The following is a 19,351-nucleotide window of genomic DNA, read 5'->3' on the forward strand; positions in this document are numbered from 1 at the left end:
GCCACATGTACCTACACCTCACCACCTCTCCCACCTCTTTTATTTGACGTTCCTTTACTTTTGGTTTGTTTGGCAATACTTAAAGCCATTCATATTCAGTTTTAATATTGTAAGTGTTCTGACATTGTTATGTTTATATTAGCCAGTGAAGCCAGTTCATGTTTTGATACCCTGGTAGTCCTCCATGTTGGAAACTCCCTTGTCAATATTGTTTCACAACTATATTACCATTGGTATGTATAATCCTTCCTGAATATTTTTATATATCACTTGTAAACTATAATAACAATTGTAATTTTAAATCCTGTACTGTACTTCTTGAAGTACACAATTTTCATTGTTTTAAATTAAATTAAATTATTCAATTATTTTCATAGTTTTAATTTTTAAGTGTTCAACTATATTTAGGAATGAAGAATTAATAAATTAGCACAAATGAAATTGTAAATGCTAAATATTTCAGGAGGTATTTTTGCGAGTATAAATTTTGTGTTACTTGTCGTGTCTTGGCAGATATTGGACTTTACGAAGGTGGAGTGAAATTGTAATGTTACTAGGTGTTAGGTTTTCACTTCATATTAAACATGTTATTGACATAGTTACTTTACAGGATGTTAGACTGTGAAAGACCTTCTCATCCCTTGACATTTGTCACAAGGAGATGAACTAAGCAGTGAGGTGCTACCATAATGTTAAGTTACCTGTGCACTGTTGGCAGTGATTTCTCTGTTCTCAAAGTATTCTTAAGTGCATTTATATTACTACGGTACTGTACTTGTATAGAGCAAGGTAACTTTACGAGCCTTCATAGCATGAAACAAAATCGACATGTCCAGTTGTGGCTTTGCTATAAATAAAGCGCTGTACTGTATGTGTTAGTTCAATGTGTCTTGAGAAATTAGGATACTGTATAGAATTTTGATGTGCATTTGTGCTCACATAGTAATGGATTTGCATATTTCCTTCACTTATTTAAGCTGTTGTGGCGAGAGTTATGTCATGAAATGTTATTGTGTTGACATGTACAGCATGCATGCACATATCCATATCTATGTAGTGATAGAACAGACAATTGTGGTACTATAGGGCATATCACTTGCCTTTCAGCTTGATGCAGTTTACCTCTTAACTCCATTCTGTTTGTTTCCGAAATGTAATCACACAGTATGTGTTACAAGTCCAGCAGTATATGTGTGTAAGAGCAAATTTGCTGTTCTGTTTTTATTATATCAGTCTAGTAAGGAAAGCCAGGAATTAATCAGTGCAGTATAGAACACAAGAATAGACTTGTTCATGAGGACAATACAGTAGGACAAGCAAATTATCAACTCAAATAGTGCTTGTAAACAATGGACAATTCCAAATCTGTGATAAGGTAAGAAACTTTGTCAGTACTGTAACACGAAAGAAAACTCTTAAATCAGTTTTCCCTGAGGTTTATAAGTTGAGCTAAAACAGAGTACTGAAAGCATTTATCCTTAAAACTAATACAATTAGTAAGTCATCTTAACCTTTCTGTGCAGAACCGGTTGAGAGCTTTGCTTCACCTTAACCCAATCACTCTGAACCTTCGTACCACAGCACAACCCTATAATATTTTGTTTCATATACAGTACTGAGGAACCCTCACCCTATGTATGTACTGTATAACTAATAGTCAAATAAATGCACTACTTGGCCATGTAAACAAGATCCATTTTGCCTAACAGGCAAAGCAATTTGCATATTTTTAAATATTTGTTATTTGTTCCCAAATAAGTTCAAGTCTAACAATATTGTCCAGTTACACTATACAGTAGTGAGAACATGAATTTCTAACTTGGCTTAGGTTAGATTAGGCCATGATATAAAGTTATACATGATTAGGATTTTATTATTTTGAGGTATGTTATTACAGTAATAAACTTTATCATTCCATAAGAGAAAATGATTGAAAAATTTAATACAGTAGTTGTGAAAAGTTGGCTTGTTGGCAACTCTGTATAATAGATACGACATATATACAATACTGTGAATGTACTGTACAGTATATATGCGGTATATACACTATCCACCAGGTTTAAGGACCTCTGATTTAGTGGTCTGCTGAATTTAACAGCTCGTTTTGACAGTTTTGGGGTCCTCAGTATCTAGTAAAAGGCAGAGTATTGTTGCTATGAATTTACTGAGCTTGCCATTACTTGGTTTTTGTGTCACAACTTCATCCTTGCTATGCCATTGCTTTCCACAGTGTTTTCATGGAGTGAGGTGTGAGAATGTACCATTGTTACTCTGAAGTAACTGTGGGAATTTACCAGTGTTTCTCTGCATTTATGTGCGAGTTCAAAGAGTGTTATTGTGTTGTGGGTGTTATGTGGGTGGAAAGGAAAGACTAGTAAATCATTTGGGGCAACGAGGTGATTTGATCCGGCATTCTAGTGATTCCCAGACACCTGCTTTAACCCACTTGGCTATGATAGGACAATAGCCATTCAACTCTGAACTCTGCTGAATTCACAGGAAGGGTCTGGAGGCTCCAAGAAACACAAACAGGATTTTACTAAATTCTGTTTGTGGCACCAGTTTGGGGCATCCAGACCCTCCTGGTGAATTCAGCAGAGTTCAAGGTTAAGTTGCTTTTATAGTATCATGGCAGAGTCGGTTAAGGCAGTTGTCTAGGAAATCACTTAAATGTCGGATCAAGTCACCTCGTTGCCCTAAACAATTTTCTCACTGATATATCATATATTGTGATTTCTTTGTGGAAAGACAAGTGTTTATGGAGGAAGTTACCAGTATATAATTTTCCTTAATATATATATATATATATATTTTTTTTTGGGGGGGGGGTTAATTACACATGTATATAATTATTTTTTGTGTACAGTATTCAGTATTGTGATAAATATATACAGTATATATATATTTTTCCTGTTTGCTCTACATTTCTGGCTGGACTCCTGAAGAAGATTTGCAAAACCCTGGCTGAAAAGCACTGCTTAAACCTTTTGGTCATGCTGGGCAGGAGGGGGTCAATACAAGGACAAATGGCCCCAAGACATGATAAGCAACCTCTACCCACGGGCCTAGGAAAACATTTTCAAAACATGTAATGTTCGACCAGGTTCTGTGACTTTTAAAACAGGCCCCTGGACCTGGTAAATACTGCCATAGGCTGGTGGCAAAATCAAATGTGTGGTATATATTTACCAATACTGGCATATAATTAATTTTGTTGTGGGAAAGCAGTCTGTGTGGTATATATGTGTATAAATGACTTCAGTCACATATATACTTGGCAACCATTCAAGCTTATTCACACGTGTGTGTGTGTGTGAACACACACACACACACACACACTATTGAGGTCCCTCCAAGGTTAAATTACTAATCCTTCCCAGGGTGCATCCCCCACAACAGTCGACTAACTCCTAGGTACCTATTTATTGCTAGGTAAGCAGAGGCATTAGGTGATAGAAAGTGTACCCAACCACTTCTCTCCCTACCTACCTTGAGGTGCTTCCGGGGCTTAGTGTCCCCGCGGCCCGGTCGTCGACCAGGCCTCCTGGTTGCTGGAATTCAAACCTCTGATTCGTGATTGTGAGTTGAGAACGAACCTATTTTTTGTATGTGCAGTAAAAATCTTTTTCTTGTTCAAGACTTGTGTAATATACTGTAGTCATATTACAATTTTGTACATTAGACGTGTACAAGAAACTATAACAGATTGGCAAGAGGACAACAAATCAATGTAGGAAAAACAGAAGAAAATCAACGATAAATTTAGTCAGAGGTAATCTGAATGAGAGTTCACTCAAAATACTGTTTGTTAAAATTCTAAAAAAAAAAAATTTGCCTGATGTTAACTGAACCCAGAGTTATGATAATTAAAGCTCCCGAGTCTGGTTAGGTTGACCAGATGTCAGCTGAAGAGCGAAGCTATCCGTGGTAAAATGAACGCCACACATCAGTTGAAATAAAGCTTGCATAGAAAAAAATGTTATAAATACACAGTACCGTACTGTATTAAGGAAGGTTGGGTGTTAGCTGTAGTAATATAGATAATTTTGTTTTCAAGACTTGTTTTGACCCATCTCATCCCACAATGATAGAAATTCAACGTTGGTTGTTCAGTATTCCATCTTCAGCATGTATAAGAAAGTCAAGTTTTGCTGCATTCCTGGCCGCATTGGAGGTAACAGTGGTACCACTGTTACCTCCAATGGTCTATGTTTCAGAAGTCATTTGTACTTGTCCCATTATCTGGAAACCAATTTCTTATGTAAATTTCAACCCTGTGATATATGGTTCAGTTCCGAACCATAAGAATACAGTAATGTCAACTAGTATACTGTACAGACCACTGTTAACGTGTATAATACAAAATGATGATAATACTTAAATATGGTTAACCACTGAACCTTAGCATTGTATGTGCACACTCAACAGCATTGAGTACTTTTGTGCAGGAGGGATATATATAACTTTGTATATTTGCTTGATCAAATGAATTTTTAAAGAAATATATCTTAGGATGTGTATTGTCATGAACAAGATAATTATTAAAAGTTAACATTGGGTATTGTTATATCCTTGCTAGAAAATGCATACAGATTAAAAAGGTAATGATTTTTGGAGACATTCCTTTGTTTAGCATATGATTTATGCATGATTCTGATCTCCACTGTGGTAGTGTTGCTGCTGGTATGATCACTGTGGTAGTGTTGCTGCTGGTATGATCACTGTGGTAATTACTGCTGGTATGATCTCCACTGTGGTAGTATTACTGCTGTTATGATCTCCACTGTGGTAGTATTACTGCTGGTATGATCTCCACTGTGGTAGTATTACTGCTGTTATGATCTCCACTGTGGTAGTATTACTGCTGGTATGATCTCCACTGTGGTAATTACTGCTGGTATGATCTCCACTGTGGTAGTATTACTGCTGGTATGATCTCCACTGTGGTAGTATTACTGCTGGTATGATCTCCACTGTGGTAGTATTACTGCTGGTATGATCTCCACTGTGGTAGTGTTACTGCTGGTATGATCTCCACTGTGGTAGTATTACTGCTGTTATGATCTCCACTGTGGTAGTATTACTGCTGTTATGATCTCCACTGTGGTAGTATTACTGCTGGTATGATCTCCACTGTGGTAGTATTACTGCTGTTATGATCTCCACTGTGGTAGTATTACTGCTGGTATGATCTCCACTGTGGTAATTACTGCTGGTATGATCTCCACTGTGGTAGTATTACTGCTGGTATGATCTCCACTGTGGTAGTATTACTGCTGGTATGATCACTGTGGTAGTATTACTGCTGGTATGATCTCTGTGGTAGTATTACTGCTGGTATAGCAGTAACAAAGGAATATTGTGAACATTGTTAGTTTTATGTAACTACTTTATACTATTTGATGCCAATACATAGTAGACAAAATAAAATAACTGTCTAGACACAGTAAATTATTGTAAATAAAAGACAGGCATATAATTTTTGTTCCCAATGAAATATTTGCCACATAAACTTATGAATACCACATGAAATGTAAAATTACAGTAAAAGTAATGAATAAAAAGTTATTGACTAATATTTAAATGATTTAATGAAAGTCATCTCATATTTCATTTTAAATTACAAAACGGTAAAGATTGCAACTTGACAAGGTCTAGGATGAACACAAATGTCTTCACTTGTCATGTCGTGTGTGGGTTGGGTTGTAAGTCTCAGCCTCATTATTGTGACATTCTCTGCAATAAGATATTTCTTCTCATTACAGCATAAAACTTAAAACAAAGAATATTTGTTTATATGTCAACTACTCCTTTATGACAACCTGGGCTCCACTATTTGCAGTTCCACAAGCCATTTCACATTTAAAAAGCTTTGCAAGAAATATTTTACAATGCATAATGTGTACATGAAAATGAACATATTCTATTAACTTAATGTCATGTGCATTGCACAAGATTGCAGCTACAGTATGTCAATACTGGCTTAATTAAAAGCTTCAGATACCACTGGAATTATTCTTTATGCCGTATAATGCAAGTGTGACATAGTATAGAAGTGTTTTGGTTCTGTGTAGTTTATATATCAGTATATAACTTGTTTTTCTCTATGTTTACTGAATAGCTGAGAAGTGTTGTATGTGTATTGGAGAATAGAACAAAGTGTCCTTTATTGATTATCCAATGCCACCCTAACCTTAAGCCTTGGTACAACCCCATAGTGTCTTGGAAGGAATAAGCTAAAGAATATCCATATAATATTCTCTCTTGACAGAGTCTCTCATTAGCAACCTGGGTACTGTTGTACTTTTAATCACCCAGATCAAGACCTAGTAGTATTGTTTCAATTTCATTATATGTCAAAATCATGACATTTACTTTGTCAGTGATGTAACTTTGAAGCCATTTGAGTTTTCCATACTTATCTCTTTGTATATTTCTAGTTACCAGTACTTTCCTAATTGTAAATAAAAACAGTTATATACTCTGATTTTAAAATAATGAATGATAGATGTTTATACAGCTCTAATTTATGTATGTACAGTATACTGTTTATTGTGTGTAAAAATATTATTGTGCCAACAACCAGAAGAAATATCTTGTATTGTGCCTTTTGAACATTTATAAGGATATTCTGAGCAACAGCGCCAGTAAATAAAGCAATAAATATGATAATGTGTATTTATTTCTGATATTTTTGGTTAAATGGTTTTAAATTTATTTATATACAAGAAAGTACATTGGGTTTATGAGAGTACAAAGTATTGATGTTTTACATTCTTGTAAAGCCACTAGAAGGCATAGCATTTTGGGCAGTTTTACTTTTATTTTTACGACTGCTGTCTGATTCTTTTTAATATAAGTGAAGCATGTGAACAGTTGTAGGTATGCCACACAGCTGATGGTATGGGTATACCTTGTATCAGACACTAGGCCTACTACTCGTTTAACCCTTTGGCTGTGTCTTGATATTCTGTGCTCAATTACCAGCGTGATCGATTTGTAGCTACAGTACATAAATGCCAGTATAAAAAGTATTATATTTCTAGTTGGAGGCAGATCGGATCTTTCCATCTATTCACAATAACAAAAATGCGGGTTCTTTTATTTGAAAGAAATTGTCCAAGTACAGTTTCACAAATACTGTACATCAAATGTGCATAAATTGCCAAAAGGATTTACAGTTTTTGTTTTCAATTTATTACATTTTTAATAACTGATACCAGAACGTAATTTATTACATGTTCCGATATATGTAACCGATAAGCATAATGTACCAAAGAATCCCTAGATATTATGCCTAATATAGTTCATATACATGCTATACTTGGCCTAGAAAACATTGAAGTTTGGCTTTAGGTTTTAATTTTGTATTCCAAGCAAAATATAAAGTACAAAGTAAATTTTTGGTGGTCTATCACTACAATTTGCATTTTCGACCAAATAGTTTCTATAAGTACGGCTGTACTCAGGAGGATGGGTTGAAATAATTACTCAGTATTGAGGTAAGGTAAGATAATTATCAAAAGAAGGCACCAAACCGGGAAGGCTATGTAGCACCATCAAAGTTACTCAGTATTGAGAAGGTGAAAGATACAAATTATGCAGACATTATTTAATATGGCACACATTGGAGGTCCACCAGTCGAAGGCAACACTCCCATTTTAAATATGTACAAAAAAAAATAACTTAATTACACTGCGGCATCACCGAGCATTTGGCATAGATTCACTAAAGACCCTTCAATAAACCAGGCATCATGCTTGCTGATCCAGGGAAAACTAGCCATGCTTCCATAATGTAGAATATTAGCTCACTTTTATGTTTAGATAACAAAATGTATGCCATGTCATGGAAAGTGTGCTACTAATATAAACAGGACAGAATTATAAGATGAGGTTTTAACGTAAAATATTGTGTAATAATACATATGTAAATGTAATTAAATGCAATTACTATACTTTAAAAATAAGCAAATAAATTTATACAAATTATTTTTATATAATACACACATTAGGATATTTAGTCTTGCGTGAATCTGTAAATAGTGATTTTGTGTTTGCGCGGACTACGGATCTCTAGCAAAGAGGTGTGGTGCTGCAGACAGTGCTTCACCAGGTACTTATTCTCAAAAAACTTTGCAGAACACACACCACACCCATACTGCGGTCGCAAGAGGTACAGCAAGCCTTTATGCCGGGTCCCGATGTGTCCACTCAGAGACTCGTTGTCACAAAACTTCACTCTGCAAGTGTTACAGCGAAACATACGTAATGGGGAGTATAGCTTCAGGTTTGTGAAAGGTGATGCATCGGAGCCATTCTCTTCCTTGTCTATGGAGGTAATAGGGTCCTGGAGCTGAACAACACTCCCGCCATTTTCACCCACAGTTGCCTGGATTGTGGAAGGTGGTGGTGGCGGGAGCTCAGGAACACGTGGAACAGGTACGGGCTTGGGTCGGCGGAAAGTTCTTGTGGCTGGAGTGGGTACAACATCACTCTTGGCAACGTGATGGCCTTCTGTGATGCATCTCTTGGCACCATCCACTATCTTACTGGCGCTTGCTACTATAGTGCTTATTTCACGCTCTCCAATATTCTCTTTGTTTCTCTTTTTGAAGGACTTCCTAGAGCGAAGTCCAAGACCAAGCCGCCGTCTCTTGCGCTGTCCACCTGCCTTCTCGTTCAGGTCCATGAAATCTGCCGCAGACAAACTATCAACGCGAATAGGAATTATTCTTTTAGAGCCATTATCGTGTTCTTGCTGCTGTTGCTGTGGTTGTTGGTGTAAATTCTGCTGCTGCTGTAGCTGTTGTTGCATTTCATCAGTCAAACGTTCAAGAGTTGACTGTTCTGGCGATTCTGGAACAAACACCTCTTCGCTGGTAACGGGAGGTACACTGAAGCGTAATTCCCGTTTGACACTTGGCTTTCTGCTCAGCCCACTTTGGTGGCGCAATATTCCTTTACTTGTGGACGATGGTAACTGTTTATCTGATTGTGTTTCTTCTTGCCGAGTTTCCTGCTGTGGCTGTATCTGCTGGTAATCCTTAGGTGGCGGCTGAGGCGGCGGCATTGGAGACCTGAATGACCTGCAGTGCGAGGACCATGTTGCATCCAAATTAAGTGCCTCTACGCTTCGCCTTGCATCTGTGGAGAGGGCCATGGTGCCTAATTTATTACTCAAGCCAGGTGTAGAGGTGACCTTGGGCTGAAAGGGTGCTAGTTGAGAGACATCTCCAGATGATATACTTTTTAAAGATTCCTGGCTGGTCCCGTTGTAGGGTCGGAACTTAGCCTTAATAATGTCTTCATAGTCCGAGAGATGCAGCTGCTGCATGTGGTACAGAAGCACTTGCTCCCCGGTCTTGCCATGAGGAACCTTCTTAATGCAGAAGGGACACTGAATTCCTACAGCGTCAGACATAATGCAATTGTTCTTCTCAAGTATCTCGATAACAGACGCCCTGTGGAAATCAATAAGATGCTTTGGAAGAACAGATGTGTTAAAGAACTGTGCTTGACAGATGGGGCAAAACTGAAGCTGTATATCACCACAACGATTTTCAACCATTGAGTTCAGCTCATCTTTATGTAACTTGTGTATGTGGCTTCCTAGGCTTTTCTCGTAGCCAAAGTAGCGTGGACAGAAGGGACAAAATATGTTTCTTGGCTGGTGACCAGCGTATGAGGCCAACTTTGTCGCTAAATCAGCCAGTACTGAGCCATTAAAGGGACTAGTCACCTGGGGACTCTTAATATATGGAGAACTCATCTCAACATAACCTTGAGAAGGTCGATGTGACGAAGCGTTTGGCTCCTGGAACGAACGCTTCAGCTCCTCACACTCACTATCGCTGAGAGAGTCCCGCTCTTCATGGACACCAGACCACAGCTCAATGTAGCTGTGGTGAAGGCGCTGAGACCCACTGCCTCCACCCCTGGGGGTTGACGGAGCACTGCTGCTGCCTCCGCCTACCTGAGTCTTGGCAGGTTCCTTCTGAGGAAGAGGAACATTCATGTATTGTGGCACAGCTGTTTGGGGTATCGACGACACTACACAGGAAGGGACAACTAGTGTGGACTGTAACACTGGTGGAGCAGACTGTACAGGCAAGGGCGTGCACGGCTGAGGTAACTGTGTTGAGCAACCTGGAATGTTGTCATATGATGACAATGGACGAACAAACAGGTGTTCGGGCTGTGCCTGCTGCTGAGGTAAGTGCAGATTAACATAACTGTGTTCATATTGTTGAGGATGTTGTTGTTGTTGATAAGGCTGCTGGTAGTGACTCCGATACCTGGTCTCCTGCAGGTGGTGTGTAGAGGCACCTGTGCTGAGGGCTCTGGGTCGCGGTGTTTGGTTGAAGCACACTCGAGTCACCACGGCCGACTGGGTGTGTCTAAGGGCCCCGTTCCCATCCCCCGGCAGGAACCTCCTCTGTTGCACGTGTCCTTCCTCTACTCGCTTCCCCACACTAGTGATGACAGGGACGTGTGCCACAGCATTCCTGGGCGTTAGCTTCACTGGGTCACCGAAGTGTGATGGATCTTCTCGTCGCGGCGATGTGACAGGTGCTACGGTAACGTAAATTTTTGTTCCAGCTCTGTTGACAATGTGCGCCATATTGGTAGTTGTGCTCTGTTGCTGCTGTTGGTGGATGATTGTCTGCTGCTGCTGTTGGTGAATGATTGTCTGCTGTTGGTGAAGGAGCTTTTGCTGTTGGAGGTTGGTGGCCTTGTGTGAGTGTTGGAAGTCCCTGTGCATTTGGAGATCGGCTATGTCCTGGTTAATGTTAGCAAGTACCCTGGAGAGGTCAGCCTCCATGACTGTCTCGCTGCTGCTGTTCCCGAAGACCTCGTCCATGACTGGGGGTTGTCACTCCGTCAGTCTACGCGCCTGTAAGTTAAGATTCATTTATTAAATCATTCATTTAAATAAAAATTGGTCAATACTTATTTTTAAATTTTAATTAATGTTTTAATTAATGTTAATAATTTAAGCCTAATGGTTAAAAAGTTAAAGAAATTGACTGAAAAATTTAAATATTAGCCAAAAGTATCTTCAGGAAAATACTAAATGAATTTTATAAAAAATTTAACTTCACCAGTTAGATATTTTAACATTTTAATTATAATTAAGGTAATTTGTGTAACAGAGAATCGCTGTTTTAATTGTATGTCCGCCGCAATACTTGATTTTGACCCACGTGGGGGGGGGGGGGATGTGGTGTTTGGGCTACACAACTTACCACCATATAACAACCTTCCCTGCCAGACAACACAGCACCGCTCCTGTGCCAGGTAAGTCCACTACGGGCTCACCATAGCCCGTGCTACTTGGAACTTTTTGTTCACGGTAGCTTAATCTATAACAACAACAACATGCCAGACAACAGCGAGAAACAGAGGGCGTCAGTCGCCAGGGTCTTCACCGCTCTCTAGCACAGTCACACAGTCTCTAGTCTGGGGGTAGCACATGGGGTGTAGTGTTAGCCTGGGGGGTAGCACATGGGGTGTAGTGTTAGCCTGGGGGGTAGCACATGGGGTGTAGTGTTAGCCTGGGGGGTAGCACATGGGGTGTAGTGTTAGCCTGGGGGGTAGCACATGGGGTGTAGTGTTAGCCTGGGGGTAGCACATGGGGTGTAGTGTTAGCCTGGGGGTAGCACATGGGGTGTAGTGTTAGCATGGGGGTAGCACATGGGGTGCAGTGTTAGCCTAGGGGGTAGCACATGGGGTGCAGTGTTAGCCTGGGGGGTAGCACATGGGGTGTAGTGTTAGCCTGGGGGGGTAGCACATGGGGTGGGGGGAGTGCATTAGTTTATTTACAGTGGTTGACGCGTGCCTCCCACCGCCATCTTTGTGACGTCACCACTTGTCTGGTTCGACTGATTCATAACGACCGTTGCAACCGTCATGAACGTCTCATTAACACTACCATCTATTGCACCCCAAATGCAACCCGAAATATTTTTCGGATGAAAGCCACTTTTCCCTTAAAAGTATTCACACTAATATAATAGAGGAATTCAAATTCACACATTCAAATCGAGCTGCTTCGCGCCACATTTCTGGCTGGCAGTTGAGGGGAACAAATTTCAAGTGCTGAAGGGTTAATACACATTGGCTGGTCGACCCACTAGTTACTGGAGGTAACGGGCTGGTCCCGCTACCAAGCTGGTGTTTGGAGTCTAGTGCATCTGCTCCTCCACTCATGTTACCCAACATAAGCGTATATGTAAGTCAATTAATGTATTCTGATTTATTAAGAGACAAATTGCAAGATTTTCCGAGCGTATGCAGATTTCACCATAATTGCAGAGGTAGTACACCTCCTTATTATCATTATAAATAGTAATAAACTAAAACTATGAGTGGTTGAAACAAAATTACACATGCGGTTGATGTAATTTTCGTAAATCACAACAGACTAATAACATTTAGGAAACTAGAAAAGATCATCAGAATGGTGTATTATGGTACTGTACGTATGTGAGCATCATGTGTATGCCGTTCCTGCCTGGAATCCCCCACTTAAAGAAGCAAAACTCCCCAAACTATATTTAGCATAAAAGTTCTAGAAATAATGTCAGGCGACTTAACGTTTAGGGAGCACAAGAGAGAAGACGAGGCAGAGAGGTGTTCCACTTGTGTGAAGTTGAGCAAGATGTGGTAATGATAAGGATGATAACCTTGACGTCTAGGAATGCCACCACAATGTTCCTACTATTCAAATAACTTGTGCTCTCCCTCCTCGAGTAGATGCATAAACAGTGGGTTTGGCCGCTAGATTAACGAGCATTTGGCCTTTGTTGATGAGCACCCTCCACCCCCAGGCTGCTTCCTGGGGGTGGAGGCCTGGTCGAGGACCGGGCCGCGGGGACACTAAAGCCCCGAAATCATATCAAGATAATCTCAAGAAGATAACAGGCTGCCAACAACGCTCTTACCAGAACTGAAAACGGCAGATTTGGCTTATATTGGCTTATACGAGGCAGCTCCTATTTATATCTTACCAGAACTGTGAGGATTGAACTATGAGGTCGAGACGAACTGAACCACCACACTTGGAGATAGAATCGAGGAGATATGATAAAGATATATAATATTCTCAGGGATATGTGGTCGGGATGAACAAAGGAGCGTAGATGAAAACTTGAGGTTCATACGCGTCACAACCCATCTGTAAATACCAGGAGAGGCACAAATATGAAGACATCATCAGAGCTGTAATAAACATCACACAAGAGACAGGAACTGAGGCTCACTGAATGACCTAATTGTTGCACATTTTGACGTATTCTATCCTTAATATCAAACCATGTCAAAGGCTACTCACGGAAGAGAAAGGAATCAAGACATAATTCAACATTTCCTACCAGGACGAGGAATAAAGAACATTAAATTCCAGTAAGAGCTAGTGATTACTGCAGACTAACCTTACAGTACTTGGTTAAAGATAATGAGATAAAAGACCAGCATAGCCGTAGAGTATGAGAGAACCAGACAGGTCCGTAGAAATACCGAGTCTCCTTATTAAGTACGCAAGAAATATAACATGTTCGCCGTATTGTTGGTGCTGAATGTCTAAAGTGAAAAACATAATTTATTCGGGAAAAAAACAATTGTATAATGACGCGTGGCGGAAATCTGACGTTCACTTCGTTTGGCGTCGCCACTAGGAAGATAACCCCCACCTGGTTGTTCGTCCTGTCACAGTGACAATGTGGGCAAAACAAAATGTTTAGTATAAGTGGGAAGTAGAAACTGGTAGTGATGTATGAGGGAAATTTAAATAAGTTTATTGAGGTAAAATACACACAAAGGGATGAGGTAGCTTAAGCTATTCTCACCCCGTTCAGTACATCGTGTTAATACATACATACACACACATCACAAACAATAAACGTATTACCGAACATTCTGAAAGATAAATGTATGAGGGAAGGGGGCGTCATTCACGCCCTGTGAGCCTTGGCCTGCACCGTGTGAGAACCGTAACTTCGAAACTTCCTTGGCACTTTAGTACTGACTCGTGTTTATTTAATAGAAAGTAAGCCTGCACCTCTTGGGTTATATCCTCTATAGGATGATATAAAGCTACTCCCCAACCATTCCTTTACAATATAATGAACATGTGGAGGGAGGCTGGATACACAAAGGAACTACCATATGGACGCTGGAAAACATTCTTCACTATAAAAGCTAGTCAGCATGTGAGGAGCCAGAATGATAAACAGTCAAGTTTACTCCATAAATAAATTTTAAAGTTGTAGATACTACAAAAACAAAATTAATCTTATTAGACGGCGGAGAGCCCAGGAACTGAACCCAAGAAACTATTATATAACCTGAGAAAATATTAACATTTGATTACTACTACAAGTAAGGTTCCTACCAGCTCGGGTAGGTTGACTCAGGGTGGGTGACGCTGCCCAATAAACTACGGTATATAATATTCATATTGATTATATCATATGGAGGAGGGAGGCCTGGTCGACGACCGGGCCGCGAAGCCCCGGAAGTACCTCAAGGTAAGGTAAGGTACCATCACTAGTGTTTCAACCATTGTTACAACCATTAAGGTCACCACACAAGGTCATACCCTACCCCTCCCCCCCCCCCCCCCGCTACTAACATACGTGGCACTGCTTGAGCACCCCCCCCCCCACCTCCCTGCCCATGACTCACTGTAGTGGTGTGGCACTGTAACGGTCTTCCTCACCCCCCCCCTCCTCCCCTCCTCCCCAAGAGTGACTTGAGTGGCTGGCAATAACCGTTCCTTAAGAAGGGAGGTTGCATATCATTTTGCACATCATGTAGCCTCAAACTCTGCGTCGCGGGCACATCTGTCGCACATTTCAGCAGCTTATACATAATAATAATTATTATTATTACATCTCGGGAAAAGTATAATATAGACATTCGGAGGGGAGGGGGAAGGAGGGGGGGAGGGGGAAGGAGGGGGAAGGAGGGGGAAGGAGGGGGAAGGAGGGGGAAGGAGGGGAGGGGGGAAGCTCAGGATAGATGAGAAGAAGATCCCAGTCAGTGTTATTGTAGGGGACCACCCAGTGTAAATTACAACCAGAAGGCGTGACGGGTCCCTGACCGGCGGGACAGTGGCCGAGGGGACACGTCATGGCGCCCTCAACCCTCCAACCACACACCCTAGGAGGCGCCCCCCCCCCCCCCATCACCCCGGACTCTAACCATACAATATACTGAACAATTACAAACCGATTTTTCTCGACAAGATGCATTTTTAAATTTGCTTAATTAATGTGCAGGCGCTGAGTCACAATAACGTGGCTGAAGTATGTTGACCAGACCACACACTAGAAGGTGAAGGGACGACGACGTTTCGGTCCGTCCTAGACTATTCTCAAGTCGATTGTGAGAATGGACCATTCCCACAATCGACTTGAGAATGGTCCAGGACGGACCGAAACATCGTCATTTGCTTAATGTGTTCATCAAGCTTTCTCTAAAGAATTTCATAATAACTTTAACATGAGATGGAAGAGTAAGGGCTGATACTGATCGTCTCATTTATGATGTAACCGGTCACTATTAGTGATGTAGACTATTACTATAATGAATGTAGACTGTTACAAGAACAGTATCTGGTAATTTTAAATGTCTGCCGATGTAGACCTGACCAAATGTAAACTGTGTCAACAAAATTATTCGCACACCCTCCGTCACTATGTGATGGAGTGCGAAAAGATACGTGAATTCAGAGACAGTTCTATAACAAAGGTTCCAGAGATGTGTAAATATTTCATTCAAAATGATCTGTTACCAGAAGTCTTGGCTAAATATCCCCAGTTTGCTAACTGTAGGTAGTAACTAAGTGATTGTAACCTATCCACCGCTGCCCCACTGGAAGGGGGGGGGGGCGGTGTGTAGGATAAAGATATAAATTGCTTTCACACATGGTGGCTTGTCCTGTCATTCCCAGGGAGCCCAGACTGTAATGGTCATTAACATACAAATTAGCATTGTTGTTATGACTGTTCAAAGCGGCGTTTAAGATATACAAATCAAGGCAATATTACGATTAACAACAGACGCTTCGAGATCGTGATGAGTTAGTCTCAAGCCACTTTGTTTACGTCATCAAGCGGCCTCGAGGTTCAGTATTTCCCTCCTACGTGGCGTGTGGCGCAGCAAAACTTTGCCCAGACCCGGGATCGAACCGGGGACCTTTAGATCTTCAGTCTAACGCTCTCCCAACTGAGCTATCTAGGCACATACTGCATAAACACGGTACGAACTACGCTGTGATTCCGCAATGCATTGCATCTCCAAATATGTGAACTTAATACATATACATATGTAAGAAGGAGAGAAAGATGAGAGGAGTGTGGGGGAGGGGGAATGCATAACGGACAGGCCTTCATTCGTCCCACTTGTCAGTGAATGAGGTTCCCAGGAACCCCTCAGCCCTCATATTGCCTGGGAAACACTGTCCTACACCAGTCAATATATAACTTGTCAACAAACTGTGAGGGTGACCGTCACGCCTGCCCCTGTGTAGCGCCGCCTCCGTCACCTCATGTCACCCCAGTTCTCACCCTGACACTACTACTACCAGGCTCTTACTCTAATTGCGTTATAAGGTAGTCGATATAACTTTTTGAGTGTGTGTACCTATTTGTGCTTGCGGGGGGTTAAACTCTGGCTCTTGTTTAGTGTGTGTGTGTGTGTGGGGGGGGGGGATCTCTACAAGAATACAACCGCCGTCCTATGCCTCATACTCAGGGGGTTACAGCACCCACTCCTGTGCCAGGTAAGTCCACCACGGGCTCACCATAGCCCGTGCTACTTGCAACTTTTTGTTCCGAGTTAATGGATCTAAAACAATAACACGTCTCATACGACCTGACCCATGCACAAGCACCATGGAACAGACACTGCAGCCGCCACACTTGCTGAGGGGTAACACACATTAATATTTCTTAGTAAACTTAACTTCAGTAAATATAAACATCGTGCAACCCAATGTTGGCGTCCCACGGGCCACTAACACCACCAACACCGGGACAGGACCACATCCACCCCCTACTTCACCTCCATATCATTGATACACTAGAGCCCCCGCAAGCACAATTAGGTGAGCACACTGCTCCCCCCCCCACTATTCCTACACACACACACACACACACACACACACGAGAGCTACCACCTACCCCACCTGTTCATCCTCCCCCACACAGCCAATAACCGCCATGGGGCACCACGCATGCTCATGTCTGTATGACACTGCCTCATTGTTCCCCACTTTCGACTCCCCCCCCCCCCAACCCACACCTCAACCCCTATTTTCCTTCTTCCCCCATTACCTCATCTTAATGGTACTTTGCACCCTGTGAGGATCCCACCTCCTGTCCCCCATTCCTGGTCAAACACCAGGCGACAACGACGCGCACTGTGAGAGGCTGCCTGGCACCACATCTGGAGAGAAGGGACTAACACTTCACCAGCATGGGGTTCAGTGAAGGAAAGTCTTGTCTCACAGGTATAATAGAATTCTATGACCAAGTAACAAACATTAAACAAGAAAGAGAAGGATGGGCAGACTGTATTTTCTGGACTGTCAGAAAGTTTTTGACATAGTATCTCATAAGAGACTGTTGCATAAATAGGAGAAACAAGCTGGAGTAAATGTTAGGGTGCTCCAATGGACAAGGGAGGAAGCAAAAATAACAGGAAGCAGACAGTTACTGTGAGGGGTGAGACCTCAGACTGGCGTGATGTCACCAGCGGAGTCCCACAGGGTTCTGTACTCACTCAGACCTATCCCGTTTCTGATATACGTGAATGATCTTTCAGAAAATACAGACTCATCGCTCTCGATGTTTGCTGATGACGCTAAAATTACGAGAAGGATTAAAACAGAGGAGGACAGCAAGAGGCTACATGATGACCTGGACAGACTGAAGGACTGGTCCAGCAAATGGCTACTAGAGTTTAACTCAAGCAAGTGCAAAGTGATGAAGATGGGCGTTGGGTGCAAGAGGTCAAACACAAGGTACCAGCTGGGAGATGATATCCTTCAGGAGTGAAGACAAGAGAAAGATCTGGGGATTGATATCACACCAGACCTGTCCCCTGAAGCCCACATCAAAAAGGATAACATCAGTGACGTATGCAAGGCTGGCGAACATAAGAACTGCCATCAGAAACTTGTGTAAGGAATCATTCAGAACCTTGTATACCTCATATGTCTGAACAACACTGGAATATGCAGCTCCAGCGTGGAGTCCACATCTAGTCAAACACAAAACGAAGTTAGCAAAGGTTCACAGGTATGCCGCAAGGCTAGTCATCAAGCTGAAAGGAATGAGCTATATAGAAAGATTACTGGAACTGAACCTCACGACACTGGAAGATAGAAAAATTAAGAGACATGATCACTCCCTACAAAATTTTCAGAGGAATTGACAGGGTAGGTAAAGATACTGTTTAACATGGGTGGTACGCGAACAAGGCGACACAGGTGGAAACTGAGTACCCAAATGAGCCACAGGGATGTTAGGAAGAACTTTTTCAGTGTCAGAGTAGTTAACAGATGGAATGTACTAGGCAGTGATGTGGTGGAGGCTGACTCCATACACAGTTTCAATTGTAGATATGATAGAGCCCAGGACCTAGATTCAGGAAGCTCTGTGTATTTCTTCGTAAGTGGGTTTGCTACGAAGGTTCCTAAGTGCGCCCTAAGAAGATGCTTAGGTGCGATTCAATAAGGTATACTTAGGAAGAAAATTGTTGGTTCACCTGCGTGCCGATAGAGGTCACTACTGTGTTTCGTTTGGCCAATCAGAGAGCAGCAACATTCTTCATATTGAAGATTTAGCGCTGGCTTATCGGAGCTCTACTGCCGCCTATTTACGTCGAATTTTCTTATAAAATTAGTATATTTCGAAGTAAAACAATGTTTTTTTCAACTTCTACAGCCAGCACCGACATTGTAGTAAACAAATATGTTACATTTGTTGTTTACCTACGTAATTCTAAGAGATACTGTGTAGCTGTCCTTGTTGCTCGGAAGATGCGCTGACAATTATTGTATATATTTACTGAATTTACCCAAGGGCCACTAACTATTTAGTGGCCTCGAAGAAGACAGAAAGCCGGCGGCTTGTTAAAGGGCCCGCCAATTGTCTTAATGATATTTTTTAGCTGGAATTTGGCATTTACGGCTTCAGCGGGTAGGCGGTTCCATGGGTTTATAGCCCTCTTGGTGGAAAAAAAAACATCTGTTTTCAGTCCTACTTGAGAGAACGTACTCTCCAACACTATATCTGTGATTGTCCTGTTATCAGTGACTTCATACCAAATGGTATGAGGT

At 41.6% G+C, this 19,351-nt stretch overlaps 2 protein-coding genes and 1 non-coding gene across 7 annotated transcripts in view; 1 reads left to right on the top strand and 2 right to left on the bottom strand.

The window, feature by feature from the left end:
* Positions 1 to 6,672, top strand: part of Tfb1 (transcription factor B1) — a 35,528-nt gene extending 28,856 nt beyond the window's left edge. For both annotated transcript variants that reach the window (XM_069328994.1, XM_045744245.2), the window contains exon 12: positions 5,766 to 6,672. In XM_069328994.1, the coding sequence (XP_069185095.1) occupies positions 5,766 to 5,910 (145 nt within the window). In that variant the 3' untranslated portion in view covers positions 5,911 to 6,672. The remainder of the gene's footprint in view (positions 1 to 5,765) is intronic.
* A 928-nt stretch (positions 6,673 to 7,600) lies between these two features.
* The window catches only part of LOC123759324 (uncharacterized), a 60,258-nt gene continuing 48,507 nt past the window's right edge, over positions 7,601 to 19,351 (bottom strand). For 3 of the 4 annotated variants that reach the window (XM_069328991.1, XM_069328990.1, XM_045744224.2), the window contains one exon: positions 7,601 to 10,897. In XM_069328991.1, the coding sequence (XP_069185092.1) occupies positions 8,021 to 10,864 (2,844 nt within the window). In that variant the 5' untranslated portion in view covers positions 10,865 to 10,897 and the 3' untranslated portion in view covers positions 7,601 to 8,020. Of the gene's footprint in view, positions 10,898 to 13,013; positions 13,455 to 19,351 lie in introns of those variants that run through there. The other variant, XM_069328993.1, reaches the window with a different exon arrangement.
* TRNAF-GAA (transfer RNA phenylalanine (anticodon GAA)) lies at positions 16,176 to 16,248 on the bottom strand. Its single transcript has one exon. It is a non-coding gene; the product is annotated as a tRNA-Phe (tRNA).

The sequence above is a fragment of the Procambarus clarkii genome, chromosome 22 (assembly GCF_040958095.1).
Source record: "Procambarus clarkii isolate CNS0578487 chromosome 22, FALCON_Pclarkii_2.0, whole genome shotgun sequence".
In the NCBI taxonomy this organism is placed as follows: domain Eukaryota; kingdom Metazoa; phylum Arthropoda; class Malacostraca; order Decapoda; family Cambaridae; genus Procambarus; species Procambarus clarkii.